At 40.5% G+C, this 17,812-nt stretch overlaps 1 protein-coding gene across 1 annotated transcript in view; it reads left to right on the top strand.

Moving 5' to 3' along the window:
- The window catches only part of LOC146616277 (protein TANC1-like), a 110,936-nt gene that overhangs the window by 16,667 nt on the left and 76,457 nt on the right, over positions 1–17,812 (top strand). Inside the window, exon 3 of the mRNA XM_085374778.1 lies at positions 15,478–15,684. Coding sequence (XP_085230904.1) covers positions 15,478–15,684 — 207 coding nt within the window. The remainder of the gene's footprint in view (positions 1–15,477; positions 15,685–17,812) is intronic.

Below are 17,812 nucleotides of genomic sequence, written 5' to 3'. Positions count from 1 at the left end.
GAGTATATGTAGCTACAGGAAGTGTAGTTTCCAGAGCTCATTCGCTGTGTGACCATTACAGAACAACCACTTAACAACCAGAAAATAAATGAGTGTCAAACAATCTGAAAATACATTGTTAATATCCTTGGATTTACCCATCATATGTAAAGCTCAGAACATTACAATTGTCTCTTTTGTCATAACCTCTTGATTTTACCACTTAAAAGAAAAACTCTTCCAGGTATGAGGCTCTAGATTGCCTATAGTGATAACCTTCAGCTTTTGTCTGAATAATCTGTGATAAATAGGCTTTTAAAATCACCTCTACAGTTGTGTTTGAATTCGTCTCTAATGTCTTTTTTTTATTTCAAAGAGAACTGGTGATAGGTGTGAAATGGGTTTTTGTTTCCCATTTTGCTCCCGGTCATGTTTATGTAGTTTTTCATGTCCAGGCAGTTGCGGTAGGACCTGAAATGGTGGAGAAAGAATGCACCTGATTTACAAAGGAGACCATTCAGTGCACAGACCTACACGGCTATCAAAGCACTGCACAGCCAGCAGGCAACGATTAGCAGGGCGTAGCTCAAACCACATCTTTCACTTAGACACACACTCATGTGCAAATGCACAAACACCCAAACACACATGCAGACTTGGATGCCCACAAACCTCAGGTGTATCCACATTAGACACTCCCTGTCTTTCCTTCTGAAAAGCAAAATATGGACTCCAGGGAAAAGCAGTGAGCCTGGTTGGCCCACCTCGAGGTTACTTTTTGCTACAACAAACATTAGGAGCAGGACATTTCGCGTCACATAATGAAGGACTTTTAAGAGTGATGGTTGTAATCATTTTTGATCACATTCCATATATATAGATTTTGGATTGTCAAGCTATTTTTGATTGTTGAAGCTGGCTAGCATTTTCCAGGAAAAGCACATATTAACAACCTGTACTTCAATGACAACCTCAAGTCTGTTGCTTCTCTTTTTTCCTTGCCCTGACACTGAAATGCACAAAATGTAACATTTTTTTTTTTTTTAAACCAAAAAAAGAAAGCTCTCCCCTGCTTCTGCTTTACAATGACATTTTCTCGTAGATCCTCATTAATCCTATCACCATTTAGTGGAAATTACTATAAGTAATAAACTGTTGTGGTGCACATGTGACTGTGGTCAGAAGAAAGACTTCTAGGAACAGCTGGAAGACACAAACTAAGTTCAGGTTATATTAACAGCTAAACAACTGTTATCCTAAACCTGTATTAAAAAAGTTTTTTTTCAGCATATAAAGATCCAAATCGGAGGCACAGACAGTCATAGTCCCATGGATGTCTACCCATGCTACTTGCGCCAAGTTTAAAGTGATAAGAGGTCACGGTAGTATGGCCTTTGTGACTTTTACGTTCATTCGTTCACAGCTTTTCTCTGAAAGAGGATACAGACTCAGTCATCATCAAAAAAAAACACGGTGACAACCTCCAGACTGCTCCACTGACTACTTCAAAATATGACTTCCCAAACTAAGGGAAGTCATATCCCACCCCCCCTTATCCCACTCTCTTTCTGCTCACTCCTCACCCTTCACCCATCAGTCGGCAAACAGTTTTTTCTACTTCAAAGACTAGAAAAAACAGTTTATCAGTTAACGTGCCTGCGTGTTTTCACATGGTCTTTGAAGAGGTGATAGTGGCTGTCATGACAGTTCATTGGCTGGAGAGGTCAGCGGGCCACAGGTTTTTCTAATTACAGCGTGACCTTCCTGGGCAGACACATTCCTTCTGTCTGATTTCTTTTTTTTCCTCTCCTCCGTTTTGCTTTCATACCTTCCTCAGCCATTGTCTGTGATTTAAATAAGTACCTAAAGTGTTCCTTTTATGCAGTAGATGATCATGTCACCCATAGGAGATACTACAAAGTGCCAGCTGTTCGTTGCTTCGCTTTGATATTTTTCCCAAGCGTTTTGAGGGTTGGGTTCCTTCTCATCTGCTGCCATCTCTTTGCAGACACCAGCCCATGCTGTCACAGTGTCTGACTCTCAGAAAAGTCTGTGTGGGTGTCTGTTGAGAACTCTGTTCAGTCCTGGGCTCGGCGCCCCCCTTTCTTTCTCTTTAAACCTACTTTGCTCTGCGCTGCTCTGTTCTGCATTTCTGAACACAGATTTTTTTTCTTCTTTCCTTTTTTGTAATTGTGCCTGCAGATGAATGTCTCGCCATCCTTAGCTCAGGAGGGTTTGCAGCAGCCTGAACTAATGACCTTGGTTCCTTTGTGCCCACCCTCAAAGGAACAGAGGATAACTGCTTCAAGTAGGAGCAGTTTGCATTGAGTGCTTCCTTTTCACATTTAAAAAGTCTTCTAATAAATGTGTTATTTTTGGATCGGTTTTTATTTGAAAACTCTGTCTGCTCAGAATTTGCTCAAAACTGACAAAAGCATAGAATTGAATTTGGAAGTATATGCAGTTGAAGATCATCCTAAAAAAGCACTGCTTGGTGCCCGAATGGTTTATCTACTTTTAAATATATTATTAATCTTTAAAATAAATGTGCTTGTTGAAAAGTTCCTTCTGTTCTGAGAATGAATTGAGGCAAGATTGATTGAAGCTAAATTTGCACAGATTTCCCACTGACAGTGAAGAGTACAAAGCTTCAAGCTTTTCGCTGGTCCTTGTTTGCTTATGGGATTAGGCTCTTTGCAAGGATTTGGTGAACAGCCTTTGTGCCGCATCCTTGTCCATTTAACATTACCGAACAGGCTGTTGTCCAGAGGTTACTGGTGTTCTCATGACCTCACCTGGCCCCAGATGAAGCTGTGCCTAATGGTCTGTGCTAATGGCAAGCTAAATCTGTTGTTAAACCACATCTCCATGGCAACCTAGGTCTCCAGACCACATTTTGCACTTGTGTCTGAAAATAAACCCCACTTTTGTCTCAGAGTAGCTTCTTAATATTTCTAACAGATAAAAGTGAGAAATTGTAGGTTTTTGCAGAAGTATCAGGGTGGAAAAAGATGTACATCTGTAAAGTCATGTCCATCCCTCATCAGTCAGCATTGTAATTCAACCACATTGCAGCGGTGTGGCTCCCCGAGCTCTGTTCACAGTATTAAAATGATTGATCATAGCTTAGATGCGTGTGCTAGGCTTGTCCATCTGTCCTATGTGACAGCCGTTTCTGCGAGTTGGACAAGATGCCATTGCAATTAACCCCCATGTAAAACCCGTGCAAGAATTTTTTTTATGGCATTACTGTGGAAAGATTAATGGGTCAGTTGCTCAGCAGCACCGCAAATCAACCCTTTTTAATTGCATCAGTAAAAACCCCCCCAAAAAAAACCTTCTGTACCTAGACCAGGGGTCGGCAACCTGCGGCTCTTTAGTCCTTATACTGCAGCTCGGCATGGTTTGGGAAAATAAATTAGAAGTATTTAGCTGAAGTGTATTTTATTTATGTTCATTCTTTTTTTTAACTTGTACTTCTAAATTGGAAGATTATTGTGATATTGAAATGAAAAAATAATAAAATATAATTTTATTTTTATATCGCTCTAAATAAGCGTCACACTCGCGGAAGCCGGTGTACCCGCCGAAATACCGTACATTTATCGAGACTTTCAACCCCAGGTAGGCCAATTATGGATCTTCGGATCCACATTATGTCAGCAGCTGTTCTCAACCGTGAACTATGTTAAAAACAAACACCGCTCACGCCTCACAGATGACAGCTTACAGTCCTGCGTAAACATGAAAGTGACTTCGTACAGCCCCGATTTGCAGACGCTGTGCGCAGAGGTTCAGGAGCAGAAGTCCCATTGTAAACCTATCACAGCAGACCCGACAATGTTTGCATGAACATGCTTTTCAGCATCTCTTTATTGACCACTTTTCATACACGGTTGCTGTACGCATACAGCTGGCTGTAACTTTTCAGCTCACAGCCCGACATATACCACCAACAACAGCATAGATGGCACAGACGTTAAGGCGGCGAGGCGTGATTGCGGGTGCCGCTCAGGTGCATCCGCCTCCCCTGCAGCGTCGCTGCAGACGACGCCCCGCCACACACCTTAACCTGGTAAAATACATATTTAGGCAGAATTTTGCAAATATCTATTTTTCATTTTTTTTAGCAGCATAGTGCTTTTTTTCCAATTATTTTTTTTTAAAAGTCAGGTCAAGGCTCCAAAAGCCCAAAGGCGATATAAGGGTGGTAGCTCACAACAGTTTTTATTTGCTACATGGATCATTTTAGTTCAGCTGGGTGTCTTTTTGTTATATTTCTTTAAGAGTTCAAAATGTGTTAATTACATAAATAAAATGTAACTTTCTCTGTAGCACTTTCATAAGCAACACACCTTAGTTGTTCACACAAAGCATAAAGGTAAAAAACAATATATACAGTGTTAACTTAATTTTAGATGTCAAAAAGTATTTGCGGCTCCCAGTGTTTTCTTTTGCGTGGAAACCGGGTCCAAATGGCTCTTTGGGTCTTAAAGGTTGCTGACCCCTGACCTAGACCATTGACCAGAGAGAAACATAAGAACACTAAAGTCCACCAAAGAAAATCTCAGTAGACTGAAATTGTCTATAATTATTAACCAGTTAGTTGTGTGTAGCACAGACTACATTACCTTGATATTCTACATTTTGTTAGGTACACTACTGCTTGCCTTGTTGGCCTAAATTGATATTAGACATTAAAAGCTTGTATTTTCAGCATAATAAATTATTTTTAAATTGTTGTTTTATGCTGAAATAATGTCAGCTTTGTTGGTTTTTCAAGTTCAAACACACCGATCTTCTTCTTTTATATGATGCCAATTAGTTTGAAGCCAATGTAATGTAAAATTAAACATTAAACTTAGACTCTTAACAGAGTTTCTGAGTATGGTTGACTCCAAAGTTGCAAAAAGGCAGGGGAGTTCATAAAATGCTTTCTTTCTTTTTTTTCCTAAAGGTGGTCTTTTCCTACTACTGCCAAAGATATCGGCTCAGTCTTACACAGCTATCGATTTAGACCTTTTCTGATCAGTGAGAATTTTTTTCAGGTGAGAGTCTATTGACCAAACAATTGACTGGTCGACCCTGACGCTACAGCTATATTCTTTACAAGTCCTTCGCTGCACCTATTGAATATAAATAATTCATTAAGAATGCACCCCTTGCTGGGTTAGTGCCACTCAAGTAAAAAATTTTAAAGCACAGAAAACAACTTACTCCCTAATGTTCACTCAAAAGGCTGATTAGTGTCATACAAGGATGGATAGGAGGCGAGAGGGATATTTACCCTGTAGTCTGGCAGTGAACAGTGTCCCACTTGTCTAGTCTGGGTACTGAGGAGGCCTGCAGAGAGACATTCAAACATGATTCTACCAGCATGAATATCAATAACTCTCCAGCCAAGACTGTCAACAGTGGATGTGCCATAATTTATTCTAAAGCTCTTATGAAATGAGGTCAAACCCTCGACAACTCAGCATGGACACTGGGCTCATTTGGATTTCCATGGATGGTAAAACATTTGCGTTTGTGTCATGTACATCTTTTGTTTTCTTTTTCTTTTGTCTTTTGGATGCATTATGCTAATCTGAAAGAGTGTAATTATTTTTTTTCTTTGTAGGAAACGCAACCAGCTGGAGCACCTGTGAAATAGATTGGTAGCGTCCTTCTGCATTCTGTCTGTCTAATTAGAAAACTGCAAGTGGTTGTGTTGTTGTTCTTGGCAACACAATATGTTTCACATCGCAGGATTTAGGTTTGACTTAAATACCCTTTTATTTTCTATGTGCTACCAGAGGTCCTCAAAGATTCTCTGTACGTTCTTTTTATCTCAAAAACACTTCTGCGCCCCCCCCCCCCCCCCCCCCCAAAAAAAAAAAACACACACACACACAGAATCACTTTGCAGAATCACACCATCATTAATCTGTCAGATGCATAAATCTTTGTGGAGACCCAGACTTGTGCATTGTATTCATAAATTCTAGTGTACCCATTGTCAGCTTCTATAAATCTTAATTAATGTGAAATTGCCTGCACGTGCGGAGGCTGATTTCCACCCCTTTTCATATATAGGCAGGTAGACACACATTGGGGAAAGGAATAAAGGGAAATGTGCTGTTTAACGGAACAAAAGCTTCTAAATTGGGGGGGAAAGATAATCAAGACTTTGAAATAAGACCCGTGATCCCTGTAATAGGCATGTAACTCTTAGGGAATGTGTCAGAAGGTGGCAACTGTCTGACACTCGTCACGATAGCCATTCCTGCTTTCACATACCAACCCCTACATGGTACAGGTTTTGGACCAGGCAGTCAGAGGAAGGTCACATTCATGTGTGATTTGCTGACTTCAAACATGATTTCAGACATGCAAGTAGTGCACCATTATCCACTTAGTGTGGCCTCCCTACTCGTTGTTGCACTATATTTAGAATCACTACCACTTTTGTGTCCTTAACAGGCGCCTTTTTTCTTTATTGCATTAACTAACAGATAACAGTTGGTAAGGAAAATATTTGGTCAAGGCAGGCCTACTATCAGCACTGAGTTCAGCTGCAGGTGCGGGCAACATGAGAGACTGGGACTGTTGTGGAGGGCCGCACCGTGTTTCTCTATTTATAAGCTTCTTGGTGTGACCCTCCGCAACAGTCCCAGTTTCTCATGTGGCCACTTGGGTAAATTATTTTCACCTCCCTTGGTTCAGAGCAAAGATCCCTGGTGCAGAGCAGACCATGCGCTCATGTACGTGCACGCACATAAGTGCACACTAACGTAGGCAAATCTGTCTTAGATGATTAAGGATCTCTATAAGATACACCTCAATAAATATTTTTATTGCTAATTTGTTTGTGACAAATAACAGAGCAGTATAATCAGCTGCCTCCCCAGTGACCCTGCATCGCCTCAGCCTTTAATTACCAGCTACAATCTAACTTCAGGAACTTCTCCTGGTGGCACATGAAGAAGTCCTGCACCTGCTGAAGGTTCTAGTTAGTGTTCCCTTCATCCTCAGAGCAAATCAGAAGAGCAGAACAATGAATAAACGCTAGAATTATAACTTTCTGTCCAAAATGGTGAAAGTTAAAGTTTGTCCAAAGACTCTTGACTGGTCAGCCTGTCTGTAGGAAAGCACAGGATACGAAGGGTGAAAGTTACCCAGTGACTGCACTATCAAAATAAGAGTGATTGAATTTTCCATTAGTAAACTGACCAGAGACTGTTTTTCTGTGGTTGGATGATTTAAAAAAATAAATAAAATAAAAAATTGGCTGTTGTGTTTATGTCAAACATTGTCTGTATTTTGGATTTCCACCTCAGGATATCAGACAAGCTCTGAGACTCTAAGATCTACTTCATTTTAGTATTTCTGCTAATATGTGGGTTGTTGTCTTTCTGGTCTGCTTCTCGGCCCCTTTATTGGCATTCCGGTTGCTTCCCTGTCACAAATCTTAAAATAAAACATGGCAAAGATATTGTCTGGTTCATATCTTTTTCCCATACCCACTTAAATTGGCAATTTGTGAAGAGGAATGGGAAATGTCATGGTGCCTGCCCAGTGCTACCCTTCACCTCCTCCTCCTCTTTCCCCCCAAGACCCACACATACTCCTCCCTTTCAGTCACACTTCCCCAGGGGCCAGTGGGGAAGGCATTCCAGAGCTCGGGCTACTGCAGGGCTGTGTTTCAGAGGAAAGAGAGCGAATCGCACACTCTTAGTGTTTCTAGCTCCAAAACCCTTTGCAGTCTTACTTTGCCTGCAGCATCTTAACATTGCATAAAGCACCTAATTACCAAGTACATATGCATTTAAAGCAAAGCTTTCCTGTTTCTAAAAAGCTAAAACTAAAGATTCTCCTCAGGGACCGCACGGATAGATAAGTAATCCTGTGAAAACAAGTAAGAGAAGAATATCTCTAGAGAGTTTGAAAACTTCATGAAATTTGATGGTTGCAGGCAAAATTAAAATCTTGCGGCATGGCCGTGGGGAGGATGTTAGTGCCTTACTTTAATTGTAGCAAACAGGAAGTCATTGAAATGGGAAAAATCCTGCCAAGATGTCACACATGACACTATTTCAGGAATGAACCTGGGCTGAAATTGGAAAAGCCGAAACAAAAAAGCCATAGCAAGAGAGCTAACAAGTCGGTGGGATTTATTATTTATCACTTTATCAGTCTATGTTTTACAGCCTTTTCTCAGGCTGCCTTGTACAGTATTTTGACCGTTTCTATGGCTACCACTGACTGAGTAAAGTGGTCTGAAATGAGAAGGGCCTCATGGGGAAAGCAATGATGCCTCCTCAGTGTTTCCCAGATTGGTTGCATTACTTTGCCGCAACAAGTAATTTTTTTTTTTTTTTTTGGTATTGGAAACCAGAAAGCTTTGCGTCTTATTAACATATTACATCCAATTTGTCCTGCGTCACTATAGATGACTCGTACTGAGGACCCTCCCCCCACTCTGTATTCTTTATTGTCTGTCTGTCTCTCTCCTCTCTGCGGGTTTCTGTGTGTTAACCATGACAGCTTTTGTGAGACTGTCACCTTGGTCTCGGAAGTACACAGTAAATCCACATTGGCACTCAGTCTAGCGAAAGAATTCTCTTCTTTGGTGGATTGTTCCATGGTCATCGTGCTTTGTGTGCTGACTGAAAGAATCTGCATTAATTATAGTCTTTCTTCATTTTGTGTGTAGGGCTTAAGATTAACTGGCGAGAAGCTGATACTTGACTGAGTTTGTAGTTTTGTACAGTATGTGTGTGCAGAGGGGGGAGAAAAACGTATCGTGGCTTGTTATCGCAACATACTGCATTGACTTATATCATAGTTTGCACCTTAAACTTTAGATTTTTGGGGCAGGCAAGTTGATAAATTAATAGAGACAATACTGTTTCTTTGGTAAATTGTTTTTTTGTGTGTAGCATATATAGTATAAGAACTGTTCACTGAGAAATGTGTCAGCCATCACATGGTATCACAAGCCAATGAGTCAGTATGCATCCCTCCCTTCATTAGGGTTTAATCTAGTTCATTGTCTGTGAATGGTGACAAGGTTGCTGTGAAAATTTGAAGCGACTGGTGTGGAAATGTCATTGTCCTGTCCTGATATGTTTGGGCATACTTTTAATTTGGTGTTAGAGAAAGGGTGTTAGCACTTTGTTACCCTGTTTAACAGTGAAGTGAACTACTGGATAGTACAGAGTAGAGGCAAATAAGCTACATAAGCAGTATACCTTTGTAGGACAATGCAAAAGGCCCGTGTCTTTCACATGGCAAATGCATTTGCTCACAAGGAGTGACGGATCCGATTTGTTTGCACAGATTTAAAAGGAGAAATGCACTACACAGACTCACTTCAGGTAATTACAAATGAGTCAGCAGTGTAAACAGAAAGGTAGAAGTGGAAATGAGATAGGACACATGAGGGGGGGGGGAGTATTAATTTGAAGTTGTAGTGATACGACTTTGGTGTGGATAATCACTTTGCATACTAGCCTTTGTGCATGACTATATAATGTAATCAGTTTGCATCAGAAAGAAACACGAAGGCCTAAATGATCCACATGCATAATTAAAATACTTTTGCACTTTTAACCCATACTCATATCAGTATTTATTCCGTTTTAAGAGTTTCCTTTTATGAAGTTTTAATGAAAATGATAGTTTTTCCTTCTTTATGGCATTCTTGCAAACTTACGAGTCAGCCAGTTGGAACATTTGTTGGAATAAGCATTAAAGGTTGTCATAGTTTGACCTGGTCAAATAATTGATTTGTATGCTAATGTATATTTATCTAAATCAGTATCTTGAAATAATATTGAACTGTTTTTATGGGTTGGGCATGTCCTCGTGGGCTCTGGACCTTCACTTTGATGAGGACGAAAGAACGTGCAAGAGACTGTAATCATTTTTACATCATCCTGGGCCAGCATGGTATAATTAGAAAGGGCTGATTTCTTGAACCACAGCAGGGGTTGAAATTGCAGGCCTTGCCCCAACCAGGGTTTTGGAAAGTAACTGAAATAGCACTGGCGAGTTTCTGTCCTTGTGTCCTCCTGCGTTACTTGGTATCGCTCAGATGGCAGCGCAGTCGCCATGACACGCTGCTGCTTATCCACCAGCACTGGGATGACACGCTTTTATGTGGCGCTTCTTGTTTTCAGAACCAACTACCAAAATTACAACTTTGTCATAATCTCTTTAACATGCATTATGGCTGAAATCTGTATCGGCCACGACCTGCTGGCAGCTTTTACTGCGTAACCAGGAGCGGACTTTGTTGGAATAGTGCTTCCGTCTAAATGGGGGCGGGCGTGTGCCTTGCCCTGCTGCAGTTATCATTAACCAGCGCAGAATCAGAAATGATAGTTCTTTCATTATTATTTAAAAAGTAAAGTTTTATTACATGCACTGCAACCCTAAGCTTTTCTAGACGTTATGCAATTGGCTGCACAGGAGAACGCAAATGTTATGAAAAGTAGTTTCACATTAAAATCTTCTGATTGCTCACATAGGGGCTTTTTTAAAACACATCTTATGCTTTAACAGTCAAGTTGAAGTTGAAGATTTTTATGAGGAAAGACAATAAACGATAGCTCTGTGGTCATGTATGTGGTGGACATGGTCGGTGCCTTAACCCCAGGCGCACTGGGGTAATTAATTGATGTAGGATTAGCAATAGAAATGCAAGGCTTGTCATATGGTTTGTGTTAAATGCTCCCCACTGGGGAGAAATCAACTTAGCTTCCTTGCATCGTCTCATCTCTGTTTGCATAACCCACAGTCACAGTTATATGCACAAACACACTCCCCTAAGGACCCTTTAAAGCGTCTCTGTCAGTGTGCGTGCAGTGGGTCCCACTCAGGTCAAGGTAACGACAGGTCCTGGCCTTCACTGGGTGACCTTTGAATCATTCACAGGTTTTTTTCCATGTCTGCAGGCATGCAGAGGTGTCATTGCGGCCTTTCTGCTTCCTGTCTCTGGCATTCTTCTTTGTTTAGGAGCCCTTTAAAAAACAAGACTGCTTTTTGTCCCCTCTGGTAAGGCAGAGGCGTGGAGTAAATGGGTCCCTGTTTCTGATTAGCCCAGCAGACCAGCGGAACTCATATCCCCAAAGAGAGACATGGGTTGCTAATAGTAGTTTCCCCTCTCGCAATTGAGTCTTCTGTGATTTCTTCAAACCTCAGGCTACAGACAGGAGTCAGCACTAATTTACTGAAGACTTGAAAACTTAACCGAAGCTAATTGACATTACTGTGGTTCACCACAACGGCAGTTACTATTTCGTTCGGTGTACTGACGTATGATCTGTATTGCTAGTTGGGTATTATCTTGAGGTTGATAAATTCATACATATTAATTTGTGGCAATGATGAGTGGGCAACTTTAAATCTGCAAAATAGATTACATTGCTATTAGCCGGCGCTGTGCCTAGATTGGTCTTTCCATGCAGGATTGGTTTTCACTGAAGCAAGACTTGTTTTTTTCCATTTAGGGATCAAACTCTTACTGAGGTACTGAGCAAAGTCATGGTAGAGATTGTGGGAAACAGTTTTTGTGTATGATGCACAGTATTACTGTGTTTTGATAGGTAAGGAAATATCTAGGCCTACGTGTGAGTTTATTTTTTCAAAATCTACTTCAATTGAAAAACTATCAGTAAAGTCTTATGGGTGCAGACAATGCACAGACTAGGACGGAGACCCCTGGGTGCACGCCCTGGGAGTGTTGCTTGGCAGCCACATGGAGAGTTGAAGCTCACAGCCAAACGTCACACCCCACTGAACGGGATTGTGGAGAGACCCTGAGCGCACAAACAGCAGCTGCAGGTGTTAATAATCTGCAAGCTGAACTAAACAGCCAGTGAGTTTGTGCTTTTGTGCCTCTGTGAACTGCTTTGATACCTTTGAGATCAATTTTAAATTGTGATATTTCGTTTTAAAGGGATTAAGATTAGAGGCAGCATAACATGTACAGTCATATATTTTCAACGAGGATCGTGTTTTTAATATTAGTCATCAGAGAGCAGTTTAGCTTTTGCACCTATGAAGGCCCACCTGTGCAGGCACATGGTCTCTGGTAAGAGTAAAAAAGCCAGTTTTACCTCCTTGAAGTCTCAGTCTTGTCAGGTTTGGTTTATGAAGCTGCTAGAAACACATGAACGAGGCTGCGACACGTTAACTGAAGCTCTGTGGGTTAAGTAAAAAGTGTCTGACAAGGCTGGATATTTTAAAACAAAGATGAACTACAATGAAATGCGTAATGCACTAAAACCTTTTGAGAGCAGAGTTTTTCATTTTTTTGTTACCACAGCTTGAAATATAGTCATTTTCTTTAGCCTTTATTCCCCTGTTTGTGCCCGTTGTGATTTAGTACAACTGTCGGCCTAAAAACAACAGTTTCCAGTTTTAAACGTTTTATAGTCTTAGGTCAGAGACACTCAGCTGACATAGCTGGTTTGGGTGGTGGGCAACAAACACACTGTAATTAGCTGAGTGGCAAAATGAAAGGATCTCAGCAAGACGAGGGACGCAACACTTGTTTTCAGAATAAACATGAAAAATAATAAAGGCTTGTTGTTTTCCCAGCTCCGAATTCATCAGTGTTATAGTCTTGCAGAGAGAAAAAGATAACAGTACAGATAAAGAGCTGGAAATGAAACTCTTGAAGTCACAAGCTTTTTCCCACAAAATACCTAAAATACCTGCAAACAACAGACAGTTAGTGAATTGTCTATTATCTCTACTCTGTGGTCAATGACACGCAACTGTGTTTGCACCACTAACGTAATGTTCTCATCTGTACCATGGTCGTGAGAAATTCTAACAGGCCCATGATCCCTGGTTTAAATATATATTATATGACCTTGTTTTTCAGGCATCCAGGTCTGTTTTGACTTTTTTCCCCCCACCTCTACCAGACATCCTTGTTTGTCGTTCCAGCAACCTTGTGAGAGACTTATCGGTGATGTCCTTTTACTGAAAACCAACAGTTTTCACTCTTTTCCTTAATGTCTCCAAATTTCTGCAGTCATTTTTTTCACAGCTATTTCTCCTTCAGTCCTTACTATGACCTGAATGGACCCCAGAAATTTCTTGACTGTAAGAGAAAACTGGGGCCAAGTTCAGCAAAACTTACTATTAGTGGGGATGTTGTTTGTCAGTGGAGAGAGAATTATCAGGATTCTAACCAGCACATTTTCTAAAAGGCTGTAACTGTACGTATATTTTTCTTGGACTGTTTGATATGTTTTGTGCATTCTGTATCCTTGCCAGAGGCCTGTGAGATAGTTGAGTTTTACAGTTCCAGGGAAAAAATGTGAATTATTTTAGCCCTGAGATGCCGAAGCCTCTGCAGGTTGTTGGGATATCTCAACTGACATGACTCTTAAGTGTTGCTTGTAGGCTGGAGGCTGTGCCTATTGATTAGCAGATGTGGTGGTTGTCAAAGAGAGGGCTCGAGGGTGGGCTACACTGCTCAGCTTCCTGGGTAAAGCACATTCCAGGGTGCTGGCTTGGATGCAGATCTCATCGGGAAGGAACACTGCACGATGGTTGTGGAAGCTTGGACGTGCACTTCAGTCTCGCAGTGTTTGCCCATCCATGCTACATGTGTCTTTCAGGTTTCCTTGAGTTCCAAGGGAGGGTTTTTTGTTGTTGTTATGAAATATCCATTAGCATGTTATTGGTCTGTTTACAAGTGACAGTAAAATTTAGTGAAAGGCTGACAGCCGACTTGGTCATGAAAGCTTTTTAATGACCATGTTTTAGGCGTTTTTTTTGGCATTGCATTTCCATTCCTTTGATGTAATTTCTAACAGTTTTTGAGTCTTTGAAACCTCATTCATGTTCAATATTTTAATTTCAAAAAATATCAGTGAGAGACCAGAACATTTTTCTATTCAAACCTGTGGTACTTGCCTGTGTAACAAGGTTGCACAACAGTACAATGATTGCCCAGACACAAAATTGTGTGGTCATGATTTTAAAAAAGGGACTTTTGCTTTTCTTGTCAAAAGCTGAAGGATTTTTTTTTTTTTTTTTTTTACCTGATAGCTGTATGTCTTTTTGACATTCAAAAATGCCATCCTGTGGGAACCAAACTGCTTTCTGCTGCAGGAAAGGTTGCCAAGGTTTCCTCTGAGGTTTTTCATTTTTGGCATTCAGAGTCAGGAAGGTTTTGGTACATGATTTCATTTGTGTCAGCCCCAAGGTCTATTTTTTAATCTAAAGTGTACACTAAGGGTTTTTTTTTTTTTTCATTCTAAGATACTTTTTTAAAATAGCAAATTATAACTAGAACTATAAAAAATACATTTATTGAGCTGTCCTTGTAAAATTTTGCAAAGTTGAGTCTTTAAAACCCAGGAGACATGTACTTTCTAATGGCAAGACACCTTTTCACTGGCCCAAAATAAATTAAATAAGGGTGTTTAATGTTTTAGCAGTAAAACGGGGGTATATTGAAGCAGTATAGTTTAATCAGACGAATTTAAGAAGATCAAAAGTTCAGACATATTGAATATTCAGTGGATTCAGCATTTTTTCAGATCTAAGAGCAAGGTTTTGCCAGATTTGTTTAATGACCGTTAATTTAATTATGTGTATAGTTTAAAACAAAAACGACTACATCTACATGTGGTCAACCACAGAAACCTGTGGTTCTGAGTAAAGCCACCCAAGCTCAGAAAATGTGAATTAGTGAGACAAGATGAAGCAAACCAGTTGGTAAACACAGCTAATAGTCGGCGATCAGAGTCATATTGCAATACATTGGTTGTTTAGTAGCCCTCAAAGCTTCAGATCTTTTCCTACACAAAAATCCAAAAGACACTAGCAGAGTAAGAAAATATGGTAAGCCTAAAGTCAGTGGGTCTATGTTGGGAGTGTCAAACATAAGGCTCAGGGGCCAGAATCGGTCCAGCAAAGAGTCCAGTCCTGCCTCCCTTTGAAAAACTTAAGGCAAGGCATAAATTTGAGCTTTTTAACTGTATTTCTTTTTCAACTTTTCTTATTGATACAGACGTCCCCCATGGCTGTGCGTACTAAACCAAAGTTTAAAAACAAAAACCGAGCACTTTCTGTTAATTAACCAAATCTTTGTTTAATAGTTACAGGCAGTCTGGGCAACAAGCCAGCGGTAATTTTACACATTTATGTTTACAGTTTAATCGTGCTGACAGATTTCCTCCATTTACTATAGTCTTTGTCATGCAGAAAAACTGAAAGGTACAATTGAAAGTGCTCTGCTTTTTCTTATATGAAGGTTTATCAGGGGTGAAATGTGCAGCAAATCCTCTTTACACTGACAAAAAGGGCAGTTTCACTGGTCCATCCCACTCAAGATTAAGATTTGTGCTGATTAGGCTTGACGAATATTGAAAAGGGTTATGAAAATATCAGACTTTGCCTAGATCAAGTCCTTCTTTCTGTTTCATGGCATGCAGAAGTGGTCGTGCTTTGTAAACGCAGTAACAAGGTTGTGGTTCTCCTCAACAGGTGACGTTCATAGCCATAGTGTCCAAAGAAGATTCCCGACTGAAGGAAACCCCCAGCCCCAGGGGCCTGGCAGTGGTCTCCCTAATGCACAGGATGAAGTTTTCAGGTTAAGCCTTGCCAAGGGAGTGTCCATGTCGCTCCCCTCCTCACCTCTGCTGCCTCGGCAGTCCTACATGATGCCCTTGCGCAGTAACAAGCGATCACCAGGTACTGCTTGATTAAATTCAGTGCTTGCTTTTCCCCCTCTACCGTCTAATTCTCTTTCCTAAAAGTTAACTGCATGATGCTTGCCATTTTTCATATTATGAATATTTTTTCAGATCTGTTGTAACCTTTAATGTTCCCAAGTTGAGTGATTTTGGTTATTTTTAGTCTTTCTATTTTTTGAAAACCCATCCAGTCACTTAAAATAGATCACACGTCAGGTTCCTTTGCATAACTGCTGACAGCCATCCAGGAGTGCTAGTACAGATTTTAACATATTTATCTCAAAATATAGAAATTGTGAGCTTTGTCATTCTTGGAAAACTAAGTCACACTGTATCGAAAGTAATGATAGCTGGACCACTCTGGATCCCAGCAGTTACTCTGTGGGCGCAGTCTGTTTACAGAGAGTTGTTTTTTCCACTTCACCCTTGTATTTGATCGCCTTGTGTCGAAGAGGAGGCCTCCTGCGACTTCACTGTGTGTTTACACTTTGCTGGCTGATAATAGGTGTGTGTTTACATTTGATCTAAATCCTCCAAAGCTTCTTCTGTCCATTGCGTTGAGGGCATCTTTGTCAGCGGTTGTGGAGAGCTTCAAAGCCAGGAATACCTAATTGTGGCGGAACTCGTTTTAACCTGAGTCTTTGTATTTTGGAGACTTTGCAAAAGGGAGAGAAATCCTTTAAGTGGCCATTGTGGTCCCCACTCACATGTGGCACTCATCTGTGGGCTATCAAGCCATTGTTTAGAGTGGTTACAGCTTTGATCTATTTAGTGTAAAGATGAGGTGATAGGAAGTTTGTAGGTTGTGAATGTCTCTGTGAAAAAAATAATTGAATAACTGCAGTTTTAAGGGTTGAAGATCGCATCGTATTTCTTTGCATTTCTTAGGAAATCCTGTTTGCTGTAGCATTTTTCACTGTTATGCACATTTTCTGCAATTCTCCCAAATCCCAGTACTGAAATAATCCTGAGACCGCGATGCAGTGCATTATGCAGATGTTCAGTGGAAACTGAAAACAATTGCAAATGTGCTTTCTTGTTTAAAAAACACAAATGCCCTGCGAAGTAGAGTTTTGTTTGTTTAGCTGCCACTCAAGTTAAATGTGTTCATTTTCCTCGGATGACTCAGGATTTGCAATGAGTGCTTGAAATGAATGAGCACAAGGGGATGAAGAGAGCTATGAGGCTGGGTTTGTGAAGGAGAAAATGGCCCAGGGGACAGGGGAAAGGGGACACTCATTAAAAGCATATTCCCTCTTGGGGTGCTCTGAGGCATGAAAAAGGGGGAAAAAGTGGAGGGACAAGATAGGATTTTATGGAGGACCACCAGCAGGAGAGGGCTGGGGGAGGGTCTGTTAATTCTCCTCCACTGTCCTCGCAGATAACTGTGAAAACCCATGGACGAGAATTATTAAACACGCTGCAGGAAGGGTTTCAGCTTTGTGACGATGATGCTGAATTTACCTTTTTGTTGAGTCATCAAGGTGTATATTCATTTAGTACGGATCACTCTTGAAACTAGCACGCGTTCATCTGAGTTACAGTAATCCGTATGCAGATGTTTGTAACAGCAAAGCATGAATTATTGGTAAATTCTGACACAAACATAAAGTTTACAAGCGTCTGGTCCTGTTTAATCAGAGCCAGAGGATGTTTTCATCCAGCAAACACATGTGGAGATCAGTCACTTCACAACAAAGGAACAGTGTTTTGGAAATGTATGCTTGACCTGCAAGTTCACTACAAGATACAATATACAGACGTTTCTTGAAGGCGAGGGGTGTACTGCAAAGTGAGATTACTAATTTACAGCTGTCACCTTAGAAAAAAAAACAGCAGCACTCAGTGATAAAATTGTTCACTTGGATCAAAATGCTTATTTTAATACTCCCAAAAGTAACAATTTTCTGTAGCATTAGTCTTTTGTCTTATCTGTAAAACTGTTGCTTTTTACTGTTGTATTTTTTGTGTTATTTACATATTTTTATCACCAAGTTATAACTTCTCTCATTTAAGTAAGGGACACTCATAGGGATCGTTTTGAGCAGAGGAAGAATCACATGACCTGAGAAACACCTATTTTTATATGAGAGTGCAAAGCACTGGAACACAAAGCCTGGCTTGAC

Source organism: Diplotaxodon limnothrissa, linkage group LG16, assembly GCF_057381915.1.
Source record: "Diplotaxodon limnothrissa isolate DT_005_m linkage group LG16, D_limnothrissa_male_GT1.1, whole genome shotgun sequence".
Taxonomy (NCBI): domain Eukaryota; kingdom Metazoa; phylum Chordata; class Actinopteri; order Cichliformes; family Cichlidae; genus Diplotaxodon; species Diplotaxodon limnothrissa.
The sequence above is the reverse complement of the archived record's forward strand: the minus strand, read 5'-3'. Positions and strand labels throughout refer to the sequence as shown.